Genomic DNA, 12434 nt, shown 5'->3' with positions numbered 1-12434 from the left:
TCTGTTTTACACATAAGGTCGACTTAGAAGACATACTTAGGGGTTATTTTCTCACAAATCTAATGCCACCAGTGTGTTCAAAAGGCCTTAAATAGGCTAAATAGCAAGTTTCAGCCCAACCGGGGCCCTAAAACCAACCGAGATGGGCCACCGAGTTTACGCTAGAATTTTGGTATATCTCGACCAAGATCTCGCCATCTCGGTCTAGATCTCGGTATTTTGGAGTGGCGAGATCTCGCTCCCACCATGATTCTAGTTAGTTTTTTATTTCCGTAAGATTCTACTATCACTAGTTACTAGCTTAATAGTTTCTATTTTTAGTTTGGAGCGTGTCTATTTCTTGTAAAGCTTTAACTAAGCTATAAATAAGAGATTTCAGGCCATGTTGCCATTAGTTATGGAGGAATCCATGTTCAATAGCTGAGATAGCTGTCAGTGAGAGACCCAGGGTTGTGATAGCCCATCCCCCATAAGCCCCTTCTTTCCTATCTTCTTATCCCCTTCTCCTTATCGTTTACTCACTGCTGTTACTGTTTGTATCTGCAAAAATTCATTAAGGTCTCAAACTGAGACCGGAATCCATCCTTCAGTTGACTCCAGAGGCTGCTACAGCTGTTACCCATTATTGAGAGCTGTTGCGGTTCCTGATATTTTGTTTTGTTGCTACAGCTTGTAAAGATCATAACTCGACAACCCTTGGTCAGGATTGATTGAGATTTTGAGTGTTTTCTACTGCTGTTTGCATCTAAACTAGATCCCAATCAAGGCCCATTTGATTGGCTGGATTGTTTCACATCCATCACCTTCTACTTCTGGACTTTACTAGACCTGAACCTGGGTTTCCCTACTTAGTCATTTGGAACTTGAACGACATATTAGGACTGTTACCCTTGGGTTCACAGTCTTACATTAATTCCAGTGTAGGTTAATCCCATCATAGTTGTCGCCTTGACCCAAAAAAGGGCCAGGACACCTAGGCAACACTCAGGTGACGCCTTGACAACAGGTAATCCCATATTTGTCCCTTACATCTGATCATCAGTTTCTGGAGTTTCATCAGTTAGTAATCACTGGCTTAGCTTGAAACAAACTGCTGCAGGTCCACTACAAAAATGGCTACCTTTCCTTGTAGTCAACCTAGGATTAGTATACATATGAGTTGGGCTTCATTCCATGAGTTCACATTGAAATTAGCCAACTTAACAGACCAATGTATGAATTAAGTACAAAAATCCATATACCTAGGTTAAGTCATTTGGTCATGTCAATTGAACTAGTGGTTCAAATCTGTTGAATTTAAGTTGGCAATGTGGCCCACTTAAAGTTAGGGCACCTAGGTCATTTTATGTCTTTGTTAGCTTTTATATTTTATAAGGTATGTTAGGTTGTAATTAGGTTTAGTCTGTTGCAATTAGGAACAAGACCTTGTTTTGGCTAATTCAGTCCCCATTTATAACACCCACCAATGGTAAGAATAGAGACACCAGAATAATTGAATTGCTAAGCGAAATTGCTGTTGCCTCTCTCTCCTGCATGAAAATGCTAGTGTTTGAAATCTAGGTGATGCTGGTGAGAAATACCTAGGTTGCAAGCTTCTAAGGAACATAGATGTCATGACACCAAGGTGACCAAGGCATTTTTGAGGGTCTTAGAAAGCACTTAGGCAATTAGGAGGCCACACAAGGTATTGCCTAGGTGGTCAGGGTCTTCTAGTGTTAATTTTCCAATGTAAATATTGTATTTTGTCCAAATATCATACTAAAGGTTATATAATTTATTCCTAGCGTGTATGTATGAAATTCATAACAAACGTCAACACATCAACATCCTGTTGTAAGATTCATAACATGAACAAAATCATTAACATCAAACATTTAAACCACATAATGGGGGACAAAATAGAGAAGAAAGACAGAAGAAGGAGAAATCTGAGAAGAATCAAGCTTGAAGAAGGAGAAGAAGGAGAAGAACACTTATAAGAAGCAGAAGAACACTTATGAGAAGAAGAAGAAAAGAGGAGAGAGAGACAGAGAGAGGGGGGATGCAGCAAACGCACAAAGCTCAAGCTTCAATTCATTTTTTTTTCTATTCCCTCTCAATAAGCTGATTACAAGTGTTTAAATAACAAAACAAACATACTTGATACGAAAACAGACTATAATAGGACTCTTGGTAATTTAAAACTAACAAAAGACTGATCCTACAAGGACTCTTAGGAATTTAAAACTAACTAAAACTTATCCTAGATATCCTACCCAAATAAAAAACTTCGATTACATGATTATCCCAATAATAAATAATAAAATTCTAAATTATCTCTAGAACTCCCACGAAAATAGATCCTATTTTATCTCCTTGCAAGCTGGAGTTTGGGCCCACCAAATTTGAATATATTTCCATGCAAGCTAGACTTGGTGCCCACCAAATATGAAAAATATCAATCTAGGTTACTGTTCACGCTACTGTAGCGTGAACGGTAATTTCTGGTTGTGCTGCATCACCACATTAAAGTAAAAAATCATAGTCTCATAGAGCAGCCCTGACGTCTTCTATTTCTCCCTCCCATTCTCGGCTTCTTCTGGTTTCTTTCTTTCTTTCTTTCTTTATTTATTTATTTATTTATTCTTTTTTTTTTGGGGGGGGGGGGTTTTACTCAAGTGCCCCTTTGCAAGTACATGAATAGTTTTGTTTTATTTATTTATTAATTTTATTTTAAATATAAGAACAAATTGATTGATTCAATGCATCTCACTTCTATTAGTATTTCGTAGACCAGCCAATAATAACATTACATATATTCTTAGAATATATTTAGACAATAAGGTGAACCCAGTGCCAAAGGCTATTGCACAAGTAGAGTTGGGGGGGGGGGGATTTTCCTACACAACCTTACCCTAGCAATTTTTGCTAAGAGGCTGTTCCGATACCTTGACCTCAGGTTACAACTATGATCCACCGACCATTGCGCCAATGTCCACCCCTATGTTTAGAATATTAAGATAACTAAATAAAAAGAAAGGCAAAATGGTAATAAAATGGTCACCTAGGCAGGTTAGGCATCCAAGGCACCCAACACAACCAAGGCAACAACTTACTAGCCAAAGTGCCCGCCTTTCGTGCACTTAGTTAAGCAGTGACCGCCCAACATCATGGAAACCCATCTAGACACCTAGGCATTGAAAACTATGCTTGGTGATCAATATTCAAGTTGTTGGATGGAACGTCAATTCCCAAGAAGTACTTCAATGGTCCAAAAGCTTTAATCTCAAACTGTCGGGCCAAGTATGATCTCAATTAGCTATCTCCAATTTGTCATTTCTAGTCACCACGATATCAATAATATAAACAATAAGAGTTGTAACAGTCCCACTACCTTGCTGGTATAAACACGGTCAGTAGAACCAGAATCTTGCAATACCCATTCTTTAAAATGGCTCATCTTAAATCGCTCAAACCATGCCTTAAGAGGATTGCTTAAGGCCATAAAATTCCTCTTTTAGGAGACATAATTTACCTTCAGTTGAGAAAATTTCAACACCAGGTGGGGGTTGCAATTATAGGTTGGCTTATTCTTCACATCTAATTGATACAATGGGCATTCTTGATTGGCTGTTACAAATAAAAACTATAATTGACATGACCATGAGAGAAAATGTCTCTAGGTAGTCAATGTCATACACTTAGCTATATCTTCAGCAACCACCAAGCCTTATATCCTTTTACAGTACCGTATAATCTATACTGACTTGTATAGACATCTACAAACAACTGGAATTCTCCCGTAGAAAGGTTTTCAAGAGTCCAATACCATTTCTCTCAAGAGCCCTGATTTCCTTATAGAAGGCCTCTTCCATTTTGGGTCAGACATCTGACACACCCTCAATGATATTCTACTAAATATGAGAAGCAAGGGCAGCAGAGAAGGCTATAACTATTAACATGAACAAGGGTCTACCCCCTGGCCGAAACCCTAGAGTAGGCCCCAAGGCCACTACATAGTGGTGCACCTAGGGCTGGCCAAACTCCAAAAGGGGGGTTTCAGAATTTTAGTTTTTATTTTTAGAGCCCAGTTTTGTTTAAAAGTCTTAGTTTGAGTTGGTAGTTGAGTTCTTGAGTCCTAAGGAGTCTTCCTTTAAAGTAGGACTCTTTTAGATAATTACTTTTATTTATTTTTTATTTATTTATTTAAGAGTTCTTTTAATTTTATGTGGTTGATATTTAGTTGTAAAAGGATATCCTAACTTATGAAGGAACCCTAGCTAAGTTGGTTTCTCAGCTGTAGTTAAGTCCAAATAGAGTCTCCCAATTAGAGTTAGACTCTTTCTTTTTTGATGTAGGGTTATAAATAAGCCAACCGATCATTCTAAAGATTAGTCTGCATTGAATAAAGAATTGAAATCTCTTGTGGGAAATTGGGTTGTGGCCTTCTTGGGAGGGCCACAGTGGATTTTCAAGTATTCTTGCCTTCAATTGCAGCATCTTGATTCAAGAACCAGCAGCATTCATCTACTCCCAGCAGCCTACAAGTAAGTGCATACACCCTCAACCCCTTCCCCTTCATCCCTTGCCATCGTAGCCCCTCCCTCCTCCTTTTCTCTCTTGTGCACCTAGGAAGCCCCACCCCCTGCATCACATCCCCCTACCCCCTCTCCCCCACCCCTGCCAACACAAGATCCCGTCCCCTACCCCCTGCAGCACATCCCAGCCCCTCCCCCATCCCTCCTCCACCCTGCAGCTCCCTCATCTCTCTCTCTCTCTCTGACTTGCGGCAGATCAGAAAAAACAGAAAAGAAACTTAAAAGGAAGAAAGAAAGCTTGCCCAAGATCCATCAAAGAATACAAGAAACCTCTCAACTTTGATCCAACCCTTTTCCATATCCCTAAAATCTTCCCTATACCTTACCAAAACAAACCAAATTATCCCTTTCCTTTTCCTACCAACCTCTAGGTTAAATTTTTATCTTTCACGATCAACCCAAGAGGGATTTGATAAAACTGTAATCATCCCAATACCAGCACATATCAAACCTAACTTGTCTATAGGATCCTCCCATAAATTCTTTAGAGATCCACAAACATCCATACCACCCTAAGTAATCCAAAAGCTTTAACCATCTCAAAGTAAACCAAACCTTCCCATAGGATCTTAGAACTATTAATTGGAAGATTATGGGCAAACCCTTAATTTTAGGGAATTCTTCCAAGAAACCCTAATCCTAAAATCAGTTTCACATCAACTATACAAGAAATAGCAACAAAGAAGAAAAAAAAACTGGCTATGTGATTAGTACAACCTTTCCTTTATTTTAATAACAATGGGCAGGTCCAATTTAGACGAAGGAAAAGAATGGGGCTCAGGATGTGGATCCAAGAGGACTGTTATCAGGTCTTCATTCCCTTTCCCTTCATCCATTCACCTCTATTCTGTTCTATTGGTGAACTGATTTATCAAGTGCAGCGTGATGTTCTTCCTTTAAAAGTCAGCCACATACTTTTAGGATGCCTATGGTGGTATGACAAGAAACCCAAGCATTATGGTTACAAGAATACATACTCCTAGCATGGTAGACTAGAGATGAAATTCCTCCCAACAAAGATCTTTGTTCTATCAAACTCAGGAATACCGTCATTTCATTCCTCCTACAACAAGTTGACTCAGACAACATTCTCAAACCTCATCTGAACATGTCAAAGTTGAGTTCTTTCCAGAGGAGAGTTGATGCAATATCACTTGATTGGTTGGATCAGCATGCTAGACATTTAAAGCCAAACCCATTAAGAACCAGTGTAATGGTTTTTGGTCCAATAAGAGTTGGAATTAGCTAATTTATTATTTTAGTATTTTATTTGCTTTGGGTTACCCATACAGGAACATATCAGAGTTATATTTTGAGTTGCACTTTAGTTGTAGCTTCATTGTCCAACAAGAATACCAATTATATTTCTTTAAAATACATGCTTGCAACCCACCAATGAACAGACATTTGAATAGAAGAGTGAGCTTCTATTCATGACGAGCAGGAGAGAAGATCTTCCTTTAGGTGCAGAAGGGGGCCTTGGATAGCCTTGTTCTCATGCCTGAGGTTTGGAGGAGTTGGCAGTGTATTTAAAGAGTGTGTGCTTGCTCAATCTTTTCACTTCCCCGCATTTTTCCTTTCTCCTGACAGGCCCATCTTTACAGGGAATACATGACATCAACTTCCAGCTTAAGGGGGAGTGTCAGAGCTTATAAAATAAGTTTGGGCACTAATTCAGCTTCTTGTCTTATTTTTCTTAATTTTCTTTTTGAACTTGGACATCCAAAGAAAGGTGGCTGCAATTCTTGCTTTATGGCTGCTGGGAAGGTATGAAATCTATTACAAGGGGTTCATCCCTCATCCTTCTTTGCCATCTCATAATCTCATTCTCTTTCAGCTCTCCTCTCATCTTGTATTTTACCTATACCCTCTCCTTTCCACTCTAGAATCAATCCTTGCATCATTTCCAAGTATATGATCAAAAGCTTCCCTTTTACTTTTTATATTTTGATTGATTGATAATATAGATTAAAGTATCGCATGAAACTAGAAAAACTGCAATAGTCACCTTGAATTACAAGCTAATCTTTTTAGGTATGGATAGACAAAATAACAAACCTTGGATCCCTCCAAATGCTATGAAAATGGAAGTATGGGATTACAAGGGTTGCATTCAAATAACCTGCCACAGCAACTGCATTGCATATCTGGGAAACAAAGAATGGAATCAAATTGAAAATGTAAGAACAAGGTCTTGTGCGAAGGTGGGTGAGCTTTTTCTTCATGTGTGTGTGTGTGTGTGTATTGGGGGGGGGGAGAATATACAAAATGTAAGACAATAAGAATAATCACACAAAATAAATGTGACTAGAAATTGGCACAACCGATGTCCTTTGCTGATTCAAGCCACCATTTGCCTCCACATATATGTAACCATTTGATTCAGGTAAACCTATAATATGGAAAAAGAATATTGTCCAATTTAATATTGGAATATATTATCACTATTGTAGAAAGAATTACATGAAAGATAACAGCAAGAGGAAAGAAGGTAGATGCTGAATTGACACAAAGACTAATATTTCGCAAATTCAACTAATATTTCTCATGAAGTGAGACAGTTCATAAAATGACTCAACACAATGTGATTTCTGCACGGCTACTGCTTGAGTTACGTCAATCTGATCAATGTTAATAGGATCTGATAAAATGGTAGTGAGTATTAGCTAAATGTAATTAAGGAAAAAATAACAAGAGAAAAAAAAAAAGATGGAAAGACACAGAGTAGCAAGAAGCGACAGAAGAGAAAAGGCATTTTGTGGGAGAGATCAATTTCCTTCCCCTATAGTCGCTAACTTGAAAAAGCACGTACGATTACATTAACACCCCAATAAAAACAATAAGGATACTGAAATAGGCAGAGTCTATTTGACTGGTACCCATAATTTCTTTACTACATGAACTCTCAAACTCCCCCTCAAGCTGGAGAATAAATGTCACAAAAATGCTCACAGCTCACTCAAGCGGGTACTGAACTGGGGAGAGTAGATCCCATAGGTGAAGTTATCAACCAACTGATCATCTACCTTCAAAAAAGAGTGCATATGTCTAAGTGAACTTTCTCTTCAATAAAATGCCAATCAACTTAATTGTGCCCTACTATGGACATGTTGCACGGGATTCTGAGGTTATCCTAGGAGACAGCCTAAACACGCCAAAAAGACTGGTGGTCCTAGAAAAGTCCTCAACACATAACAAGTATAGGAAGATGAAATCTACATAACCCTAAAATAAGGGGGTGAGATATAAAGGGAGTCCCGAAGCACATCAGTTGATAATGTGGTCAGATAAGGACACTTGGACCTACGGGAAAACACCATGATGTGGAACAAGATGATTAATTGTATTAAGAGGGTTGCTAGATGTGCTATAGGGAGCTAATGGTAGTTGTTAGGCCTCCAAAGACATTTGTGGAGGAACAAAGAAGGTTCAAGCAGCCATTGAGATCAAGAATGGTTGTTATAAAACTCATAAATCTAGGAAGACTGTGGAGATGGGTAGGCTGAAGAAATATCAGTCTCCATATCAACATAACTACAAAAGAGGAGGAAAACCTACACATAAGATAGTTAAGATGAAAGGAAGAAAAAATAAAGGCTTCAATCAGGTGAGGAGAGGATGATGACTGAAAAACGCTGATAAAAAATGAGACATTGTGAAGAGATGGGATGAGTGTATTTGTGACCTACTAAATGGAAATAGCAAAGGAGAAATGAACTGGACGATTTCATTATTTAACAAGTCACCACACATCATGAACAAAGTGTCATGGTGGTGGAAGTTTAAGAAGCTTTAAATCCCATCCAAGAAAATGCCGTCCAATTCTTGCGATAAATCCAGTCGAGTGCCTCTCCTTCCAAATGTTGGATCGCCACCCCCAACCAATTTGATAAGAACCCATGAATCGAATGCAAAACTGATATTATTTAATTGATAGAATAACGATGAACAATGATAAGCTTGTTACAATGGTGCTAGTCACCCCCACAGCCATGGTGGGAGATCTCGCAAGATATCTCTTTTTTTTAGCTTGGCGAGACGAGATGGAGGGCGAGAGCAGCGAGTTGGGATATCTCGCTCGAGATCTCGCCATATCTCGCCATATCTCGCCATATCTCGCCATATCTTGCCATATCTCGCCCTGGATCTCGCTGGAACTCTCAATTTTTACATTTTTTTATGGATTTTGGCTGAATTTACACTTGCAACTACTCTTAGCACATCTACAACAAGGAAGATCAATCATTCTCTACTTGTCTTATGAATTTATGATTTAATGACTTATATAGAACTTCTAATGGTTGTATAATTATTTTATTCTTGAAAATTGAGATTGTGATACTCATATGGATGGAATTTTATAACATTTAAGTTAGTTGATGCATTTGATATACTTGCTTTTCATTTATATGCCTTAAAGGTTCTATATTACATGTTGTATAACATTGCATTCCCTAATCCTACTACATTTCGGTTTCACACTATGGGTAGACTTAGAAATCATACATAGGGTTGTTTCTAACAAATCCAAGGCCACCAATGTGTTCAAAAGGCCTTAAATAAGCTAAATACCAAGTTTCAACCAGATTGAGACCCTAAAACCCACCGAGATGGGCCATCGAGTTGATGCCAAAAAGTTGTATATCTCGACCGAGATCTCACCGAGATGGTCGAGATCTCTCTTTTTCAAGGTGGCGAGATCTCTTGAGAGAGCGAGATCTTCTACCATGCCCACAACACATTGTTGCCCTTCAGCCTATGGCTGCCCAAACACTCGCATAAATAATCCTTTTCTACAACTCACATCTTACCCCTAATCAACCTTAATCTCCCCAAATCTCTCTTATTCAATAGTAAATATTCTACCTGTCCCCAAATCCCTCTTATTCAGTAGTAAATATTCTGCAATATTCTGTCTGTCCCCAAATCTCTCTCATTCAGTAGTAAATATTTTGCAATATTCTGCAAATCATTATTTATTCAGCAACCTCCTTCTTAGGACCAGATCTGATTTCTTTTCCTAACTGTTGTTCGCAAAATATTCAACAAATCATTCCTCTCCCAATATAGCATAATACTGTGATCCCAGGGCTCTATCACTACCGGCCCCTCGAAAATCACCTTGTCCTCAAGGTGATGGAAAATTGGATGCTTGGTCTTTACATGTTTGCCACACAACCATGCTAGTTCAACATTCTGCACAATATACCTCCTTGAGAACCAATAACCACATAACTCCAAGCAACCCAAATGAAGAAAAACCTTGGAAATTTCAGCTGAATTAAAGAGTACACTAGGAATAGCCATTGGAACTGACTTCAGCTGAACAACAATAACATATGGACCCATATAAAGCACAACTCCTGCTCCTTGAGTTTCATGTCAATATATGAATTAAGGTCTTGTAGCGGATTAGCAGCACTAATTGCCATATCGTCATTTGCAACGATTTCCCTTTTGGCCTCTTTTTCATCCTCTTTTAAAATCTCTACCAATGCTTTATTGCCATGGTTACTATTTGCAATACCGTCACCCCTTGTTTGGATGGCTCCGAAATTTTTCAAAGCATTCTCTGTGATTTCAGCCTTTGTTGCTTTTATTTGTTCCTTTATTGATGGTTCATACACTGTGATGCCATAAACTTGCTCAAACCTGGTATTTTCTGCTTCTCCCGCTCCTTCAGTCGTTTGCTCAACACTAAAATCCAATTTCAAGCTTTCTTGAAGGTTGACCAATTGAAGTTTGACCAATTCTTCTGGTAAAGCCATGCTAACGCCTCTCCTTCTAAATGTTGCAGTGCCACTCCCAATCTATGTTCATCATCGATTTGGTGTTCCCAACAGAATAACAAAACTTCAAGAAGCCATTCATGCACATCCCCTTCCCCGAAAAACATGGATAATCCGGTTTCCATTGCTTCTCGAGGATCTAAACGTGCTCTGATACCATTTGATAACATCCTTATAATATATTAAAAAATTAATACAAAGTTGCAAGAATTAACAAGATAACTCTGGTTTCTATGGTACGAGTCACCCCCACACCTCTCAGCGGTGTCCCTCAGCCTACGACTGCCTAAGAAAGCTCTCATAAAATAATCCCCCTCTCTCCACTCACTTGTCCCTCTATTTATAACCCTCAACTAACCCTAATTATCTCTCTCCCCTCCACATGGCTTCATCTTAGGGTCCTAACACAGACTCGTTCTACTTATTTACTGTCTCTTCATAATAGAAAATCTATTCATTTTTGACTAATTTATACTAATGTGTGGGGCCCTTGCTGACGTGTGTCTATTACTGGCCATAGGTATTTTGTTACTTTTATTGATTGCCACTCTCGTTCTACATGGATTTATCTTTTAAAACAAAAAAAAAATGAGGTTTTTCGATGTTTTTGTGATTTTCATAATATGATTAAGACTCAGTTCAATGCTACTGTGAAGATCCTTCACAGTGACAATGGCACAGAGTATATTGATGATGAATTTCAAAGATATCTCTCTGACTCTGGCATAATACACCAGACCAGTTCTGTTGATACAGCTGCCCAAAATGGGGTTGCCAAAAGGAAGAATCGGCATCTTTTTAGAGATAGCATGTTCCCTTATGATTGCAATGAATGTCCTTGACCAATACTAGAGTGATGCTATACTCACTGCCTCTTACCTTATGAATAAGATGCCCAGTAGGCTTCTCCAAGGAACCTCTTCTTTTATTATCCCCCCAAAGGTTTTTGGATGTGTCTGTTATGCCAAAATCACAGCCCATCAAAGTAAGCTGGCTCCTCATGGCCTACGCTGCATTTTTCTAGAGTATTATGCTACTTAGAAAGGGGACAAATGTTATCATCCTCCTTCCAGGAAAACAATTGTCTCCATGGATGTCATTTTTAATGAGTCTTGCCCTTACTATACATCTCTCTAAGGGGAGAGTCCTAGAGGAGAGGTGCTCTTTCCAACTCTAGACCTTTCTATCACACCACCACAACACAACTTAGGAGTTCAAGAAGTGTTTCCTGGACCGGGGGAGACTTCAACCAATATGCTTGGGGACTCTAATTCTCCCCCTCTGTTTTCTGAACCATATGAAGAACCTGGTCAAGGGGAGACCACTCCTGTGAGGCACACTATTGAGGTCTTTCAAAACAAGATTGACCAGAATAAGGAGGTGCATACTTATCAAAGGAAGAATTACAACTGGCTAAAGCAGGTGGAGAAAGGTGACAAGTTACCACTTCAGTCTCCTGCTCCAAAATCAGATTCTACTGTTCTCTTTGAGGTATCTTCTTCTGATCTTCCTATTGCTGTTCGAAAAGGAGTCAGATCTTATACTCAACATCCCATAGCTAAATATGTCTCTTATGACTCTTTGTTTGACTCTTACCGTGCTTTTATATCCTCTCTATCATCTATATCAGTTTATAAAAGTTGCAGGAAGCCTATGCTAATAAGAAATGGAACGCAGCTATGGTAGAGGAAATGCAGGCAATGAAGAAAAATGATGCTTGGGAGTTGGTTACAATTCCTTCAGGAAAAAAAACCAGTGGGCTGCAAATGGGTGTTTGTGGTTAAACAAAATATGGATCGATCAGTCAACAAGTTGAAGGCTAGACTAGTTGCAAAGAGTTTTACCCAGACCTATGGGATTGATTATCATTAGACTTTTGCCCATGTCGCGAAATTGAACACTTTTAGAGTTTTGTTGTTTGTAGCTGTGAACAAAGACTGGAACTTGCACCAACTAGACGTAAAGAATGCCTTCTTATATGGGAAGTTAGAGGAAGAAGCCTATATGGAAATCCCACATGGTTTCTCCGATGACAATACCGCAGGGAAAGTTTGTCGATTAAAGAGGT

At 38.9% G+C, this 12434-nt stretch overlaps 1 protein-coding gene across 1 annotated transcript in view; it reads right to left on the bottom strand.

The window, feature by feature from the left end:
* The window catches only part of LOC149024843 (protein ESMERALDA 1-like), a 108371-nt gene that overhangs the window by 63585 nt on the left and 32352 nt on the right, over positions 1–12434 (bottom strand). The window contains exons 3-4 of the mRNA XM_089145028.1: positions 6902–6969; positions 6636–6724 (exon numbers count right to left, since the gene is read on the bottom strand). Coding sequence (XP_089001154.1) covers positions 6636–6724; positions 6902–6969 — 157 coding nt within the window. The remainder of the gene's footprint in view (positions 1–6635; positions 6725–6901; positions 6970–12434) is intronic.

Source organism: Hakea prostrata, chromosome 2 (assembly GCF_041222555.1).
Source record: "Hakea prostrata isolate BN-2017 chromosome 2, UWA_Hpros_2, whole genome shotgun sequence".
Taxonomy (NCBI): Eukaryota; Viridiplantae; Streptophyta; class Magnoliopsida; order Proteales; family Proteaceae; genus Hakea; species Hakea prostrata.
The sequence above is the reverse complement of the archived record's forward strand: the minus strand, read 5'-3'. Positions and strand labels throughout refer to the sequence as shown.